Below are 18,233 nucleotides of genomic sequence, written 5' to 3' on the forward strand. Positions count from 1 at the left end.
CTTCCAGATCACTCTGGGCTGCTCTGATGGACCCCAGTGTCGCCCGTCCCTGTCCATCCCAGAGTCCACTGTACCCATGCACACGGGGCCCGGCCTAGGGGTACAACCAGCAGACATGGTGATGAACGGATGGAGCTCTGGCCTGGGCTCATCCAGGGCTGGCCATGCCGTTCCCACCTCTGTGCCATTGCCCTTGCCGTGCTGGCCACCCGGGATGCCGACCCCTCCTTCCCCTCCTGGCACCAGTCTCCTTCCTGGTCCCAAAGAAAACCTGTCTTTGCGGCTTCAACAGCCAGCAAAGGCCTTCCCCGTGTCTGCCGCCCGAGGCCCCACACTCGCCGCAGCACCAGCTCCAGGCCCTGAGCGACGCACAGCCAGCCTCCGCCCAACAACCGGATGGGCCGGCGTCCCCAAAGCTCCTGCCGTCCCGTCTGCTTCCTCAACACAGGCTGGGCAGGGGCGTCTGGGGCTGGGGCTGCGCTAACAGGATTCATTATCTTAATAAACACGGGACGCCGGGCTTGGGCGACGGGGACAGCGGGGACAGCGTGACGGGAGTCTCATTAAAGCCGCAGGCGCCTGTTTCCATGGCGAGCGGGGCCGGCCCGGCCTCTGAAGCCTCGGGGGTGCTGGGGATGAAAAGGGGCAGCCAGGCTCCGGAGCCCTGCCTGCCCCCAGCCAGCCCGCCGCATCGCCAATGAACTGAGTTGTTTTCTCAAAATTACACCTGCCAGTAATTTGGTTTCCGTATCGTTGCCCCCCCCAAACACACACACCGTATTTCAACTCTGGACGATGGCTTCCCGCACCGACAGAAACCTGCCCTTTCTGGAAGAAGCTGGAGCCTCCTGGAGACGCGAGGCTGGGGCCAAGGCAGGGCGGACGTGGTCTGGCGCAGGGGATGGGGGACTGTCCTCCCCACCCCTGTATCCTGGGGTCCCCACCGCTCCCCGGCCTCAGGAAGGGGGGCAGACCCGCAGGAACAATGGCATGTGGAAGGACCCGGGGTTTTCTGGGGGTGCCCCCGACCTGCACGGGAGGGTGGGTCCGGGAGAGGGGACCAGGCTTGACTGGTGCCAAGTGGCAGCGGGCATCAACGGGTCTGGGGTCTGAGCCTCAGAACGCACCTGCCCATCCCTGGGCTCTGCCAGCCTCTGCTCTACGGGCCCGTGAATGGGGACCACACAGCAGGCAGGCCGATGTCGAGTCCGCTGCTCACTGCTCCCCCCGCGCCCCCAGCGAGCAATGGGTCGGACACCCACGGCGATGGCCGCCCTGCTCCCTCCACCGGCCTCATCAATAACCCTCACCCCGGGCCATCAGCGCGCAGAGCGGGCGGCCGCCCTCCCTCCCTCCCTCCCGGGGACAGCCGCTCGTGCCGTCCCCGCAGGACTGAGCGCCGGGTCCCACCAACGCATCAGCTGCCTGCCTGACGGCGCCCCCTCAGGGGGCACAGGCGGTCCAGAGCCCCGCACCCACCCAGAGGCTCAGCGAGGCCCTGGCTTGGGCGGGGGGCAGCTGAATGCCACCGGGCGGTTTCCGAGCTGCTGTCCCCTGTGGATCGTCTGCCCCCAGCCCGCAGCCCGGGAGCTCGGGGTGGGCTCCAGAAAGTCACAGTGACCTTGACATACACAGTGCCAGACATACACGTTTGACAAACGGTATGATAGGTGCCACGTGTCCTAGGCGTGTGGCACTCTGCACCCGCACACACACAGGTGTAACGTGTGCGGTGACGGACAGGAGGAAACCTGGATTCCTCTGCACAAGAGAGCCTCGCAGCACTGTTCCTTTAGGGTCAGCCCCACAATCAGCAGGCGGGGCTCCCAGGGTGACAGTCACCCTGGGGGAGGCTCTGAGGGCACAGACTTCTGGCGTCACACCTCACCCACACCCCGGGGTGCCTGCCCCTTACTTCCCGGTGGGCAGAAGCCCTGCTGTGCCACGCCTGCTCTCAGCACCCTGCCCCTTCCCCCGGCACACACCTGACCTCCTGCGGGTGGAATGCGTGCCTCACGCCCCTCACCTGCATTGTCATAGGCTCCATGTGTGTGTAAGGCCCCTCACCCGTGCTGTTATAGGGTAAATACATGCATAACGCCCCTCACCCACACTCGCATGCTTCTACCTACTTTGCAGAGAAGTAAACTGTGGCTCAAAGGGACTACGGGCCACTCTGCCCAAGGTCACACCACGAGAAAGTGGCAGAGCCCAGCCCAAGTGAGGACCCCACACCGGCTCCTCTTCTAGCTCCTCTTGGTGACACTCACACCCCTTGGTGGCCTCAGCGCCCTGCTGCCACCACAGGACTCGGTCCGGGAGCCCTGAATGAAGGACACATGTGGTAGGACCCCATCCTAGGGCCACTTGCAGTGGATGCATTTGCACGGTGACAAAGCTTCATGCCCTCTGATGTGGGCTCAGCACAGCACACACAGGAGTGTCCGGGAAGACAAGGAGGGACCCGCAGGCTGCCATGTGCCGCAGGCCAGGACGCTCCACTCCAGCCAGCCCGACGCCAGGGCTGTGTCTGAAACCGAGAGGAGGCGAGGGTCTTCAGGGACTGGTGACCATCTCACGTGGCCGTGGCCGTGGCAGGGAAGAGGGAACGGCTAGAGACGGGCACTGCAGGGGCCGGGACACGCGGGCGGCGCTGTCCGCCAGGTGTGATCACAGGGCTCCAGGAGGCGCCCCTGCGGCCAGGTGCTCCCACCCCGCCAGGACATCACGGTCACGCATGACGCAGAGGCGTTAGCCTTTCAGCTCATGCGTATTTCTGAGCTGCGGCTGTGCTATCCAGGATACATACACTTAAGAAGTTATTTAGATCTCGCTCCTTAGTAAATAGGACTTCGGGGGCCTTTCTGTTCATCGTTCGGGTCTTGGTGTGCTGTGAAAGATTACTGAGCCACCGCGGGTACTGCGGCCTGAGGACGCGGGAACCTCTGGCCTGGTGGGGACAGTCGCGGGTGTCACCCGGCACTCGGATATTTGTTTCTAACGTCATTCTTCAGTACAGGAGCCAGGGCTCCTTGGAGAAATGGCTTAGTCTAGAGGGGGGTGGGACATACATCAGGTGAGCTGTGAGTGTTTTGTGGTGCCAAGAAGGGAGAGCTAAAAAATCCAGGAATGGGGGGGTGCCAAAGGGACACAGGAGTCCCCGGGAGAGCTCCTGGTGACCAGAGCTGGCACAGCCTGAGCAGTAAAATAAATAAAGGAGTATTGGCTTACAAGCCAAAGGAGAAAATAAATATTCATGAGTCCATCCTCATATAAGTAAGTGATTGCTTAAATAAATACATGGGGGAGAAGGCATCAATCTCTTGTGAAAAGAATTCTAAATAATGTATGTAGCTGCTCTGCCTCAAGGAGGGGGCATCACCCCACCCCCGGACTAAGCGTGGGCTGCCCACGGTGACTTCTTTCCGAAGAGAGCAGTAAGAAAAGGGGGGGAAAGGGAGGGAAAAATAAAAAAGGAACCGTGCAGGGGCGAAACCTGAGCACACCGCCTCAGCCGGGTGCTCAAGGTCAACCTCAGCAGCTCAAGGTCAACCTCGGCAGCTCAAGGTCAACATCGGCAGCTCAAGGTCAACATCGGCAGCTCAAGGTCAACATCGGCAGCGCTGGGTCCTGTTGATGGCATGCAGCCCTGATACGATGTCAAAGGAAAGGCACTTCACCTCCGTGGTCTTTCAAACCCCAGGAACTCCAAGTCTAGCTCCAGAAAAACACCGGAAGGTCCTACTTGAGGGACCTTCTAAAAAATGCCTGACCGTGACTCTTAAGGAATTTCAAGGTCCTCAAACGCAAGGAGGGTCTGAGGAACGGTCACTGAAAGATCAGAGCAGCCCAAGGACACGGGACGCCTAAATGCGACGTGGGGTCCAGGGTGGGATCACGGAACGGAACAGAGACCCTGGGCAAGACCTGGAGTTTGGATAATGAACAGTATAGCTGCTGATCTGTGACAAGTGCGCCGTTTGAACGGGAGATATTAACAACAGGGGAAACGGTGTGGGATGGAGAAGCTGGCTGTGCTCGCTTTACAATTTTGCTGTCAGTTTTTGACTGTTATAATTTCGTCACAGTCAAAAGCGGTTCAACATTTAGAACTCTGAAAGATTCACCTGAAAAATACACGTGAATGTTGGAGTCAGCAGACCTGCGTCCAAATCTCAGCTCAGGGACCTCCTAGCTGGTGGCCGAGAAAGTCAGCGCTCGCCAAACATCCGCTGGCCCCTGTGTTTTCCAGGGTCCCCTGGGGCCAGCCGGGCCGCGTGACCAGCTCTAGGCCACTGTCCGTGGGCGAGAGGACACCTGTCCTTCCTCCCCGGGGGAGCCGGGAAGCACGTGCCTCCGAGATGCAGGGGAGCTGCCAAAGGCGAGGGCTTCCCCGGGGGACACGATCCTGTCCTGCGCTGAGTGGCTGAGATCTGAGGGCCTGTCTGTCACGGCAGCTGGTCTGTCCGGCTCTAACCGGCTGTGTAACCTCTGCTGGTCGGTTTCCTCATCGGTAAAACGGCATTAAAGGCAGGAATGTTAGGTGGCAGGCGGGAGCGGCTCAGCCGATAACTGTGAGGCCCACGGCTGCCTTGGTCATCGCTACAGCATCGTCGGCATCATGACCATCTCTGTCATCATCGCACCATCGGCAGCACCGTGGCCACGCCGTCACCTCCGTCATCAGCGTCATCCTGTCTGGTGAAGACACGGCCCACGTCCTTTACCCCACGGGCAGGCCAAGCCTCGCCCCGCTCCGCCAGCCAGAGAGGAGGCCGGGAGCGCCCGTCTCGGGGGCGGCCAGAAGCTATTTATTTCAAATCATGTCCCATCGATCCGCAGTCAGGGCAAACAAATGCGACCTACGCCGGCGGAGTCCCCACAGGATCTGGAAATGTCAGCAGCCCCCGCCCACCCTGCCCTCGAGTGCCCTGAGCTGGCGGCAGCTAATAAATAAGCCATCACAGTGACTCGGGGAGGAGCAGGGAGGAGGGGACGTTAATTTCCAAAGGCTGCCGGGCACCGGACTCGGCAGGGGGAGCGGAGGGGCCACTCGGAGGGTCAGTGACTAAGCGCGGGGACGCAGGAGCTTGCTGGTGCCGCTCAGCCCAGCAGCACCCGGAGGGGACAAGGCCAGGCATCTGGGGCATTTTTTTCCTCATTAGTGCAACCATTTGCCTCTTTTTCTAAGACACGGTATTTGTGACACTAACAGTCACCGTGTGATTCTACACGAGCTCATCCCTTTTCGTTCCAGAAGCGCCCAAAGAAGCAGGGAAACAGCTCAGCGTGGGGCATGTCCAACACCCGAGGCCCCCGTCGGACAGTCCGAGGCGGAGGCCCGAGGCCGGGCGACAGCCCCGGCCCGCGCCTGCAGGACACGGCAGGGCCACGCGCTGTCAGGGAAGCCGGAGGCCGTGGCCTCTCCGTCCTGTGCTGAGAAGCGCGCTCGGCGCCGAAGCTGGCGGCCGCCGCGGTCTCCCCCTGGGCTTCTTCACGCTGAGGCAAAAACACTCCACTTGAAAAAACAAAGACCGCTGTACCCAAAGCTCACACCCTCTCGCTTCTAGAGGCCACCACGCAGAGGGCTCCCCTTCCAGCAGCTGGCCAACCGCGGTCTCCGGCCGTCGAAGCCGCACCACAACCCGCGCCAGCCTGGCGATCGGGAAATAAGCGCCTGCCTCCGAGGTTATCGGCGCGCTAAGGGGCCCTCATTACACAGTCTCTAAAGGACCGACTTCCGAAGAAGAGTGAGACGCCGCAGCGACATTCCCCCCCGCGGCCGGCTTGAGGAAGGGGCAGCAGGGGGGCTTCGGGAGGGGGGTCGGCGGCCGGCTGGGTGCCCGGGCCCTCACGGCTTCTTTACCACCCTCTGAACTTGGCCGTGCCCGGAGGGGGCCGGGAAGAGGCTGTCATTCCTGTGTTCTCGGGTCTGCTGCTCCCCACAGCCCACGGCATAAACACTAATCTCCGTCACGGTGGGAGACCCGCGTCACCTTAGGCCGGCCATCGGGAGAGGAGGCACCACCTGGTCTGTCTGGCAGCCCGCCCGCCTCCCCACCCAGACACGCGTGCCCGCGTGGCTCTGTGCACACGTGCGGTGAATGAAGCCTGGAAGCCCCCCGACCCCGGCCACGCGGAAGGGGACCAGTGAAACAGAGCAAGCAGGCCACTGAAGGCAATCACGGGCCGTTTCGGGGGGCTCGGCGGCCGCATTTTCCCGCATTTCTAAACCACGAGGATGGGACATTCGGGGGACATGCCATGTCCCCAGCATCTGCGCTGTGGCTTCCGCAGCAGCCTCCCCACCTTCAGTGTGGCCTCCCCCAGCGACACCCATGACAACAATGGATGTGGGGGGGGGTCACTGGGCCCAGCCGCTGGGCGATGCCCTGTGGGGCAGTTCATTCCTCTCGAGTCCACCTGGGGGGCAGGACGACTGTCACCCCCATGCTACAGATGAAGAGACTGAGGCACAGGGAGGAATGGGGACGTGTCCAAGGTTGCACAGCGGACTCGAACCCAGGCCCCAGGTACCGTGGCCCCGCGACCCCGGCCAGCGCAGGTGCTCAGGCAGCTGGAGGGCCCTTGCGGATGGTGACCGGCCAGCCCGGCCCGCCCTGGTGCTGTCCTCTGGGCCCTGCCTGTTCCAGAGCTCCCATCCGGCACTCAGGGCCTGGCCCCCAGGAGCCCTGCGTGACTCCTCAGCTGCAAGGGCTCCGGGTCCTCTGGGCATGCCCTGCCCTCCGCCTGCCCCTTTCAAGGTGCCCGTGTCACTGTCGGTCCCCTACAGTGGCTCGGGGTGTCCACCGGGCCATCTACTGCTCTGCTCCACCTCAGTGCAGCTTCCCATAGGCAGGCCGGGCCCCGGACCACACCCCAGGTCCAAGATAGACCTGCCGAGTCCATGCGAGCTCATGGCCTGCAGGAGGGGACTCTGTGCAGGGAGCCAGGGGAGCCCGGGGACACTGGGGGCACAGGGACCACGAGCCCTCATGGGGAGGGGCACGCAGGCTGGGCTTTCAGGGCAGAGCAGCGTTCACAGGGGAGAAGGGGGAGGCCCTTCTGGATGGAGGGAGTCCGGGCCTGGGAGAGTGAAGGTCGAGGGCAGAGCGTCCCAGAGACCCACTCCCCACAGAGCCGCCCAGAGAGCAAAGGCACAGGAAGGAACAGTGCCCCATTCGGCAGGACCAGCTCCACCGGTCATCTTCCCTGTGTCTGTAGGTGTCGTCGCCCCCCAGCCTCACTTCCCTTGTTTGAAAAACAGGTGTTGGCCCGTGAAATGCGCCAATGAACGCAAAGCATGTAGAAGGTGGCAGATCCAGGAGCCCCTTTTCACAGCAACACCAGCCACCGAGCTCCCAGGGACAGTCCTATATGGGGAAGGCACCCCACGGCCCCGTCTCAGCTCCACCTTCGGGCACCCGGGGGGGGGGGGGCGTCCCAGAGCCACCTGCAAAGCAAAGTGCCTCCGATGTCTCAGGCACAGGAGGACGACCCTTTCAGAGGAGCCTGACACAGAGCAAGCACAGGCGATAGTCGCCGATGAACGAATGACGATCATTGTGGTGACAGAACCTAGCCCGGAGCAGCCCATCAATTCTCAGTCTCCCAGCTCCAGCACTAATCTCCACCTGCTTCCTAAGTGTCACGAAGAGAGTCCTTGCGTTGCTGCGACGCCGCACAGCCTGCGACGCACACGCGGAGCCGTCGGGGCCCCTCCTTACCTTCATGCCGGTCGGATCGCGCAGGAGCCAGGAGCCAGACCATAGGGCCAACCCCACTGACAGAGGAGGTCCCGGAGGCTCGGGTGCAGAAGCCAGCTGCGCCCCGCACCCCCTCCCCTCGCTATGGGGGTGAAGCGAGGATCATCGTAAGAGGAAGGACGGCGGAAAGACCTCAGGCACTTCCTATGAAGAATGATCGATCGATCGATCGATCGGTTGGACTAAGTGAATGAATTCAGTGACTGTAAGGATGTAAATGGGTTTAAAATACAGACGACTTCAGGTCCCTGCAAGCATTTCAGATGCACCAGTTGACTTACGAGTAGCTGATAAGCGGAGGTTGCGCCCACCCCGCCCCGGCCGCCAGGGAGAGCCAGGCCCAGCTGAGCCTGCACACCTCCGAGCCTCCCAGCAGCTTCCTCCCCAGGTACCCAGCACCGTTCCCTCGGTCAGTCTCCCGTGGGTCCCTCACAATCCTGATGGGCTGTCCCTTCTCTGGGAGGCCTCCCCTCCAACCCCTTTCCCCTCCAGACAAGGCAGGTTAAACTGCCCCTTCTCTGCGTCCCCACGAGAGGCGTTTGCACTGGGGCAACGACTGCCCTCCTGTGTGCGACCCTGGCACACATCTCCCCACTGAGCAGAGAGGCAAATGCGTACCTGGCACAGGCGAGGTGGGTGAAGGGGTGGAGGGGAGGGAGGGAGGGAGGGGAGACGACTGGATGGATGATGGGTGGGTGGGACAGGGGTTGGGGGTGTTCCCCAGCTTCCTGCAGGTGGGCGCTCTGCTCCATCCCTGAGCTTCCTACTCGCACGGTCTTCACCGTCAATTTAGGGAACCTGAGGACCTTGGGGCAGGGCCGACACTGCCTTGCCCGAGCGATCAGGGTGGTCTCACGGAGATGCCCTCGTCCCAGGAGCCTTCCTGTTCTAGTCTGGGTGTCAGTGTGAGCTCACCCTCGTTGCCTGGTGAAGGTGCAGGGACCAGGAGGCAAAGATGCCTTCCCGGGAATCTTGACCGGATTCCAGGGGACAGTCAGGAAAACACCCGGTCAGCTCGGGGTCAGAAACCCCAGTGACATCCCAGGCGTGGCTGAGGGCCCGTGGGGACGCCCCTGTCCCAGCTCACGTGGGCCCTCGTTCTCCGGAGAAGGGTATTTACTTCCCTGCAGTTTCCCACTTTGTTACCACGGCAGGACCTTGGAGGACCCGGAACGGCTCATTCATACGAGACAAATAACTACTAAATTGCCCCCATCACATGACGCTCAGGGTTCCCATCCGGCCCTGTCCGTAGGTGTGGTGTCCTTCGGTGGGTATTTATGGGCCGCGCGGAGCTCGCTCACCCCCGCAGCCGCTCTGACGCCACCGTCTGCAGCGCGGGGGCCCCGCCGGTTGGCGCATAATCACCCATGTAATTATCTCCTACGCCCGCCTAATTACACGGGGGTATTATTTGCGTATTACAGCTTATTCACAGTCCTAATCACAGTGTCCTTTCACAAACCGTGACCCAGCCCGGGGGGCACCAATCATTTCTTTTCAATAACAGGAAAGTCAGCTGATGAAAAACTCGTTCAGTTTCCAGGCCACCTGGAGGTCACCCGCCACCACGGAGAGACGGCCGAGGTCTCAGGTGAGGGAACCGGGAACGCACACCTGCCACCAAGTTTGTGGCGGCCACCTCCTGCATGAGGACCACCTGCTATCCTGTCTGTCCTCTGTCCGGCACGGTGAGACTCAGGACGCTCGGAGGGGCCTTATTTTTATGGGTAGTGAGGAGGGGTGAGTCCCCGGCGGAGCAGGCCGGGAGCACGGGGCCCAGAGCTCCGGCCCGAGAGCCCCATCTATGAAAGCAACCCCCCTCGCTGGGGTGGGGAGCGGGTGCATGTGCCCAGAGAGGCAGACAAGTGGCACCAGACTCCTCTTCCCTAAAGAAGTTCAATCACATTTTTCATAGCTCCACCTGGCATGGCCTGCGTGGCAAGCTAAAAGCAATCAGCGAGGTGACCAGAATGTCCAGGAACAAAGCAGCCAAAAGAGAGGGGCCCGGCCACTGGTGTTCGCTACCCCCCTTAGTGCAATCGGAAAGCGTGACCTTGAATTGGAGGCTCTAAAAGACGAGACAGCGTGAGAGCAAAGCTGAGGCCACAGCGCAGCCGGGGAGGCACCGAGGTGGGGGATCCAACACGTTCAGCCTCAGCTGCTGGAAACATAAACACGCAAGGCGCAAACATACACTGCCCCCCCCCCCGCCCCGGGGGTGTAAGGAGTCCTCGCGATTCCCCGGAGCCCTGCGGCTGTCGCCCTGCCCTGCTCAAACCCGCCACAAGCCGAGTCCTGTCCGAGCCACCTCGAGTTCACTCCAGCCCTGGGAAACAAACACCAGAGCCCACCCCCCTCTCCTGAACCCACCCACCGTCCGGGCGGGCGTTCACACGAATTTTTAACATAAACCACGACACTTGAAAGCAATCGCGTGCCTGGGCCGGCTCCCCAAGGTCGCACCTGCACAGCGTCTCCCCACGCGTGGCGTTCCCGCAGCCACGTCTCCAGAGCCCACGGGGGACCTGCGAGCAGCGCGGGAGGCCTCAGGGAACGCCCAGGGGCTGTCGGGACCGGGTCTCGAGTTGTGCCCTGGCAACAGGAGGACACTGTGCCCATGGGCACCAGGACCGGGAGCTCCGACTGTACCGCCGGCAAGGCAAAAATAAAAGGGAATTCATTTTGTAAGACGGCTTGCAAAGTAGCCTCTGAAGGAGCTATAAAGCGCTGCCTGGCCTGTAATTGTTGCTTAAATGGAATCCTAATAGTATTTGCATCTTCCCGCAAAACCTATCCATTACCCGGTGGTAGGGAAGGCGGCCACGGCAGCTCCAGCGGGCGCCCCTCCGGCAAGGCCGAGCCTCTCCCAGGTCGGGCTCGCCCGGGATGAAGCCCCTCTGCAGGGCCGACTTGGGCCCCTTTTCTGTTCTTCTTTTTAGCACGCTTTTATTGACTTCAGAGAGAGATGGAAACATCAGTGATGAGGGTCATCGATCGGCCGTCTCCTGCACGGCCCCTGCTGGGGATCAAGCCCAGGCATGTGCCCTGACCGGGGATCCAACAGTGACCTCCTGGTTCATAGGTCAACGCTCAACCACTGAGCCACACCGGCTGGGCTGGGCCCCATTTCTTATTCCTCCCACAGAAACGCAGCAGAAGAGGCTCAGTTTCAGGGCTCCTCCAGACCCTCCGAGGTTCCAGAAGGTTAAAACTACTTGTGCGGGAGAACACAAAGCTCGGCTGAAAAAATCACAAATGGAAACCCAGTGCAGTAAACCCTCGATTCTGCGGACCTCGATTTAACAGACTTCAGATTTAATGGACAAAGTTTCCGGTCTGTATGTCCCCCGTGAAAATCACCAGCCTGTTAATTTTAAAATGCTTTTAACCAAGATTTGCTTATAATTAAATTAACAGGTTCGTTTTTGTTATTAATTCACTGTTATTTTTAACAAATTTTAGCGAATAGGCCATATGTTGGAAGAAAACACTGTAGTAATTTTGCCAACCTAAATAAACATTACATACCTACAGCTACAGTCTACATATTTAAATCCAAGAGTCACCGCTCGTAAACCGTTCTGCGAATGATCAGCACGTGATCACACCACATCTCAAGCAGTAACTGTTCTGTTCTCCCGTGGTGCGAGTTTCTGCAGCAGTTTTCACGCCCGCCAGCAGATGCTCCCACGTGAGCGAAGCCACGCCACGGCCACGTGCCTTTGTTTACTCACGGTGACTGGTGAATGCACCCACTTACTAGACCTACTCGGCATACATTTAAAATTAATCATACATACAGAAAACTTGTCTGTGAAATTAAACTTTTCATATATAATTTTAATTACACAAATGGGTCTACAAAAGTAAAAACAGGTAAACTAACCTGTCCATTTTTTAACATACACATCTGGAAAACCTACTTTATTGTATAATGGACTCGCAGCTTTAACGGACACCCCCTCGCCCGAATTACTCCGTTACACCGAGGTTTTACTGCCGCAGAGCAGGGCGGCTCACCCGTGCCCACGAGGACTCCAGCCAGGCCGAGGGCTCCTGCCCTCGCCGCCCGAGCTCCTCCTCGCTTTGCGCCCGGTGCTGCCCCCGGGCCGAGGAGACCGAGGCACCGATGGTCACACAGAGCCTTTTCCCAAAGACCCCGCTCGCCGGTCACTCAAAACTCAGTGAAATGGAGGAAGGTGGAACTGGGTGGGGAGCGCTCGAGAGAGAGGTGACAGCCCAGCCGGTGGCCGGGGTGCCCCCGCAGGACCAGCCGCGTGCGGTGGCACCCGGGCAAAGCACCTACCTTCTTCTTGTTGGCCGGGGTCACGTAGAAGTTGTTGATGATGGTGGTGAAGCCGGGCTGGAGGATGAGCTTGGTGTAGGTCGTCCCGAAGTCCGCCGACCTGGGGGAACAGGACACAGCGGTCAGCGACCCGCCCCTCCAGGGGCAGATGTACTGAGTCTACGGGGCACACAGGACAGGCCACACACCCTCCCTAATGTCCCCCCTCGTCCCGGGGCAGCAGGAGACTGGGCGCCCTGGGGACACCGAGCAGTCCCTCGGGCCTGGAGCCGGGACCTGGAGTCAGCGAACGCCAGCCAGTGTCCCTGTCGGGTCACCTCCCCCGGGCGGTCCACGGTTTGGGCAGTTTGCTAATTTTCACCCTCTACCACACCCACAGCCTCAGGTGTGCCGGACACTTCTAGGTGCTTCTGTCTCTGATTCCTCAGAAAACCCTGGAAGACTGTCACTGTGGCCATTGCTCAGATGACCGGAGGAGGCTCAGAGGGGAGAGGCTCCTGCCCAAAACCACTGGGCTAAGAGGTGGCCAGCTGGAGCTGGCGCCCTGTTCGCTCCACCACGCTGGGGCCTCGCAGCGGCCCGCCTGCCTACCCGCTGCCCTCGCTGGACCCCGAGCTCCTCCGGGACCCGCTCCCCCCACCCTGACTGCAAACCCACAGGATGCAGACGCACCAGAGCCCCGAGGCCGCTGGCGACGAGGCCCCAGCACAGCCAGGCCAGCTGGCTCCCAGCGCACCGGCCCCTCCGCTCGGTGGGCCACTTTCCCGTCTGCACCCTGAGGGGCCAGCAGGAATCTCGAGCACCCTGACCACCAGCCCGCAGCCCAGGGGGAGAGGAGTCACCAAAGGCGACTTCACATCTGTGTTTGGAAGCGACGTGGAATTGACTCCACACTGAAGATCTACGTGCTGGTGACCCCGAAACCAATGGTGCTAAGCACCACCCCACAAAAATGCACTGTGACCCAGGAGCACGCCCGGAGCTGGAGGGACACCCTGATGCGGGAGCGCAGGTTCCAGGGCAGGATGAGTGAGGAACCAAACCCAAGGTGGGGACAGGTGAGGACAGGGACCCGCCCCCGCCCCCAGCCTGGCCATCACCTAATCACTCCTGTCTAAGCCCTGAGACCTGCCTGCAGGGAGCTGAGCACCAGGCCGCAGGCTGAATCCCCGGCTTGTGCGAGGGCGGTCGGCTGGAATCCGGGAAGGCGGTGGCCCTGTCCTCAGACCCCAGCACCCTGTGGCCCGGCAGCTGTCCTGTGGCCTGAGCAGCCCCTTCCCCTGTCTGAGCCCAGGAGGGGCTGGGAGGCTCGTGTTTCTTCGACTTGCCCAGTGACGCTGGGGCCCTTGGGACAGGCCTGGAGCCATTTTAAGGTAAACACCCCACCCCTAGGAACGTGTAATTCCATCCCACAATACGCCCTCAGTGGTTTCTGCAGGGATACATTTCCTCCCTAAATCTTCAAGTGAAACCGAGACCCCAGGAAGAATGGCGTAGTGGCCCCATGGCCCCGTTCTGACCCCAGAGGTCAGGTCCCTCCCACGTCTGGACAGAGATCAGCCCCCCACCCCTTCCCACCCCTGATGCCCAAAGGGGTCCCCCAAGGTCCAGCCCCTCCCTGGGGTGCCTAGGAGAAGCAACTGACTGCGATGCTTCTGCCGCAAGACCCAGGGTGACCAGGGGACGTGCCGGACGCCCGGCGATGGATTATCTCGTCTCTCCCAGGGAGCGTGGTCGGAGGAACCGAACCCGTCCCAGCAGGCAGCTCCAGCCTGCATCCATGGGCGCGGAGACCAAGGGAGAGAGGAGGGCGGGGAGGGGAACTGGAAAACCACCCGTGAGGGGAGAGAATGGGGTCAGGGCGGGCCACAGCGTCACATTTCCCGCAGAAACGACAGTGGCAGCTTGTTTCTCAGCGGACCATCACCATCCGGGCCAGCTCCAGAGCCCCCCCTCTACAGAACATGGGAAACAACCCTGCTATTTCCTGTGCATTTTCAACGCTACGCAGGCAACAGGCCTCGGCCAGAGAAGACAGCGCTGACCATGAGGTGCGACAAGGGGGAGACATCAGGGCTGGAGGAAGGAGGGGCTTAAGTCGGGTTCCCAGGAGCGCATCCTGCCAACAGGGGCTTCAAGCAGCAGGAATCTGTTCTCTCAGACTCCTGGAGGCCACAGTCTCACATCCAGGTGCTGGCAGGGCCACGCTCCCTCTGGGGGCTCTGGGGGAGGACCTTGCTGCCTCTCCCAGCTCCTGGCTGCTGCCGGCAATCCTGGGCTGTGACCACGCCAGTCTCTGCCTCCGTCCTCACGTGGCTCCTCCCTGTGGTCTGGGTCCCAACCACCCCCTGGATTAGCCCATCCCAAATCCAGGACAACTTCATCTCCATCCTTCCCTGATTACACCTGCAAAGAGCCTCTACCCAAAAAGGCTCCAGGTGGACACGGATTTGGAGGGGACACTGTCCTACCCACGACAGGTCGCCACATTTACTGAGCGCCCGCCCTATACCAGGACGGCTCTGAATTAGACATCTTACATTCCCGATTCTGGTTTAAATCTCCCCACAGCCCAGGGCACCAACCCTGAATCGAATGCCATCTCCTCGAGTTCATACAGATCACCAGGTCTGAGCGAGGACTGCGGTCACCACAACCATCTGAGAACCCACAGCTACACTCAACAGAGGCTCGCTGGGTTCCCATGGAGGTGTGCCAGGTACCAGGCCCGAGCCTGCGTGCCCTCAGGTGAGCCGGTGCCCACACTGACAATGTGGGGATCGGGCTGGATTATGTCCAAGGACCAGTACTAACAAGTCACCCCTGCACCTGCCTGCTGGGGAGAGATTCCCCCTCCTCTGGGGACAGTGTCAAAATTCCTCTGGTGTCCGGAAAGGAGGGAGGGAGGGACAGAGGGAGGGAAACAGTGGTCACCCAGGCCTCTGCGGTGCCTCCCCTTCCCGAGCACTCAACATCCACACCATCTCCAAGTTCTCACTGCCTCTGGCAACTTCCAACCTCCATTTATTCAGATTAAGAACAGGAAAACCGCACTCTAAAGGCAGACACACCGAAGCAAGGAAGGCGAGCGCTGCTGGAAAACTGCTCTCTGAAGAGAGGCTGCTTAATTGCTGAGTGTTTGTACACACTTACTTTTTTTTAAAATGAGCTAATTAAGCCATTTTCCTGCTCCTTAATTATTTCATTGGCTGGCATGTGTTCAGCTCCGGCCCCTCTTCCCAGGGCGGCTGAGCCGGTCTCCCCCACACCCACCCTGGAGAAGCACGCGGGTGTGAAGAGCGGCGCCCACCTCCGCGGCAGGTGCGCCCGCAAGCGCGGGGCCTCCGGGAGATTCAGGTTCTCCATCTGTACAAGAGGCGAATGGCACAGGCTTCGGGTGCTGTTGTGGGATTAGAGTCAGGGTGGAGAGCAGGCAGGACTTGCACTCGAGGTGACAGGCAGGGGCACCGTCTCTGCCTCACTGTGCCATCTGGGGGCACTGACGTCACACCTCTTCCATGTGGACCTATGTGTGACCAGAGGCGGTGTGTGGGGACCTGCCTTGTGCCCTAAGGATGACGATTCTGGGGACAGGGGCTGAACTTGATGGTCCACAGAGCGTCCTGAGCTGACCCCCATTGCCGCACCCGAGGTCGGAATTACCACCTGCACTTTACACAGAGGGAAACTGAGGCCCAGCCAGGAGAGGGGTTTGTCTGGAGTCCTATGGGATCTGACGGCAGAGCTGGGACTCACACTGGGTCTCCGGGTGCCCACCCTGCACGCGCCCACAAAGAGGGAAGAGACAGTCAGAGACGTGGTTTCCCATGGAAGTGTGCCAGGTGCCAGACCGGAGCCCGCGTGCCCTCAGGTGAGCAGGTGCCCACACTGAAAAGGCCTGGGCGCGAGCCACACAGGTATCCTTTGTCTTGAGGGTTTTATCTCTCTTCTGTGGGCGGGAATCCTAGGGGAGGTCCCAGGGGAGGGTGTAACAGAATAAAGAAATATTCATTAGCTTTTCAGGTGTGTCCTGCAATACGCTGATTCATCAAAATGAGCGTATGAGGGAGCCTGGGATTGCTCTCTGGTCAGTTTTGCTGCTTCAGTTTCATCTTGGGTCCCTCTGGCTCTCATCAGGTTTTTGTTATGTGTTCCCCTGACTTTGTCCGTCCTTGGGCTTGGCTGGCACAGATGGCTCTAATTGGGTCTCTGTCTTCTGTCTCCCTGACCGGGGAGATTTAAGGCTCTTTATTCTCTGGTCAGGGAGGAGAGGTATAAACCATTTGCTCCTGAGTGTCCTTGGTCAGGAAAGATAAGGCCCCGGGATTCACTAGCTGCCTGGCTGTAAATTGGTCAAATTGTTTGGCCTTAATTATCTCAGTTTCCCTAACCTACTTGCCAAGGGATTTTCCTGGCTCCTTACTATCCTGACTCTCGTCGAGGGAAGAAATCACGGCCCTGCCTGGAGGGGGCGCACGAGGGAGGGAGGAGAAGGGAGAGGGTGTGGGGCCTTTGTTCTGCGGGTGGCGGGTGTTTCAGGAGGCGCCCGACCCTGAGCCCCCCGCTGGTGGGAAGAGGCTGCTGGGTGCAGCAGGAAGGAGGGAGCGAAGGTCAAAGCTCCAGGCAGAGGGGTGGAGTGGCCGAGGCCAGAGCCACAGGCCCGCGAGCCCAGGCAGCCAAGCCCTGAGGCCCCTCCGGGCAGGGATGGAGCCTCCGGTGGGCAAGTTTCCTCATCTGGTCTCCATTCCCACCAAGACGGCCAAGCGAAGGGGGCTGAGACAGAGCACGGGGAGCCGCTGCCCTGGGCTCCTGCCGACTCGGGGTCCACCCTGTACGCCCTCGACTGGCGTCCAGCTCTGTGGGTGGCAGGGAGCAGCGGGTCCACCAGGTTTATTTCTGGAGGTTTTATATGACCCAGGGTGGGATCTTTGCAGTAAACGGCTCTTCCCCAGCTGCTGGGGTCTTTACTTTTTATTTATTATTTTTTTGTTAACCCTCACCTGAGGATATATTTTTCCATCGATTTTTAGAGAGAGTGGAAGGGAGGGGAGGGAGAGAGAGAAAAAAATACACAAAACACCAATGTGAGAGAGACACATCGATTGGTTGCCTCCTGCACACGCCCCGAGAGGGGCAGGGAGATCCCGCAACCCAAGTACATGCCCTGGACCGAGAATCGAACCCGAGACCCTTCAGTGCACGCCAACCGGTGGGGTCTTTAGAACTGTTTTATAACCAATGGGGCTAAAGGAGGCCTGTGTCCCTGGAAGGAACTGTCCCTGGTCACTCTCCTGGTGTGGGCAGGGCTCACTTGGCGTGAGCAGGACTGTCTGGTGCTCACCTTGGCACACGGGGCCTCGTGAATCTCCAACAGGTACCTGCTTTTACAGTGGCTCTGCAAGCCGGGCACACTTCCAAGGCCACGGTGGGTGGCAAGCCGCCCCCAGGCCACGCCAACCAGCAGGGCCGGGAGCAGCGGCAGGTGCAGGGCAGGAGGTACCCACAATCCAGAGCCCTCCAGGCCGCAGGTGAGAGGCCCCGCTGCACCGGACGCCGCGGTGAGGCTCACTGAGAACCAACCCAGGGACCCGCCAGGATGCCACCATGGCCCCTGGGGTATCTGGGGGGGGTCTGACGGGGGGGCTGGAGGGGCCAGTCTAGGTTTGTGCTCAGGTGGAGGCAAGGCTCTGGCGACCTTGCGCAGTGGGGGCGTGGAGAGACGGGGGAGCAGTGGGCCTCGCACTGCAGATTGTCGGGAAGGACACTCGGCACTTCCTATGACTGGGTCAGTGCCCAGCGAGGGGCCCTGCCCGGCCCCCGGGGTGAGGCGCACTGAGGCGCACATTCCTGTCGAACCAAGGATCTGGGGGGAGGCCAGGCCCCTCGAGACCCCAGACTGTCCACAAATAGGAAGCACCCAACGAGAATAAGAGAAATAATAACAGAAACAGACTTGCTGCAGGTGGATGACAGCTCTGAGGGGCTCCTGGGTCCAGCCACCGCCTGGCCATGGAAGGGGGTGGGCTGCAGTTCTACCGGGGCGGGAGGGGGGGCAAGAGGAAGCCGGGGGGGCGGCTTCAAAGCTGAGAGGCCAGGCTTGGCATCAAAGCCGTTTGGGGACTGGGCCAGGTAGACCTGGAATCGGTCGTTAGGAAAAT

General features: G+C 60.5%; 1 protein-coding gene across 2 annotated transcripts in view; it reads right to left on the reverse strand.

The window, feature by feature from the left end:
- Window positions 1-18,233, reverse strand: part of SORCS2 (sortilin related VPS10 domain containing receptor 2) — a gene marked incomplete at its 5' end in the record, with an annotated part of 364,973 nt that overhangs the window by 191,479 nt on the left and 155,261 nt on the right. For both annotated transcript variants that reach the window (XM_081130912.1, XM_081130911.1), the window contains one exon: window positions 12,076-12,175. In XM_081130912.1, coding sequence (XP_080987038.1) covers window positions 12,076-12,175 — 100 coding nt within the window. The remainder of the gene's footprint in view (window positions 1-12,075; window positions 12,176-18,233) is intronic.

Source organism: Miniopterus schreibersii (genome assembly GCF_964146895.1).
Source record: "Miniopterus schreibersii genome assembly, chromosome: 1".
Lineage (NCBI taxonomy): Eukaryota > Metazoa > Chordata > Mammalia > Chiroptera > Miniopteridae > Miniopterus > Miniopterus schreibersii.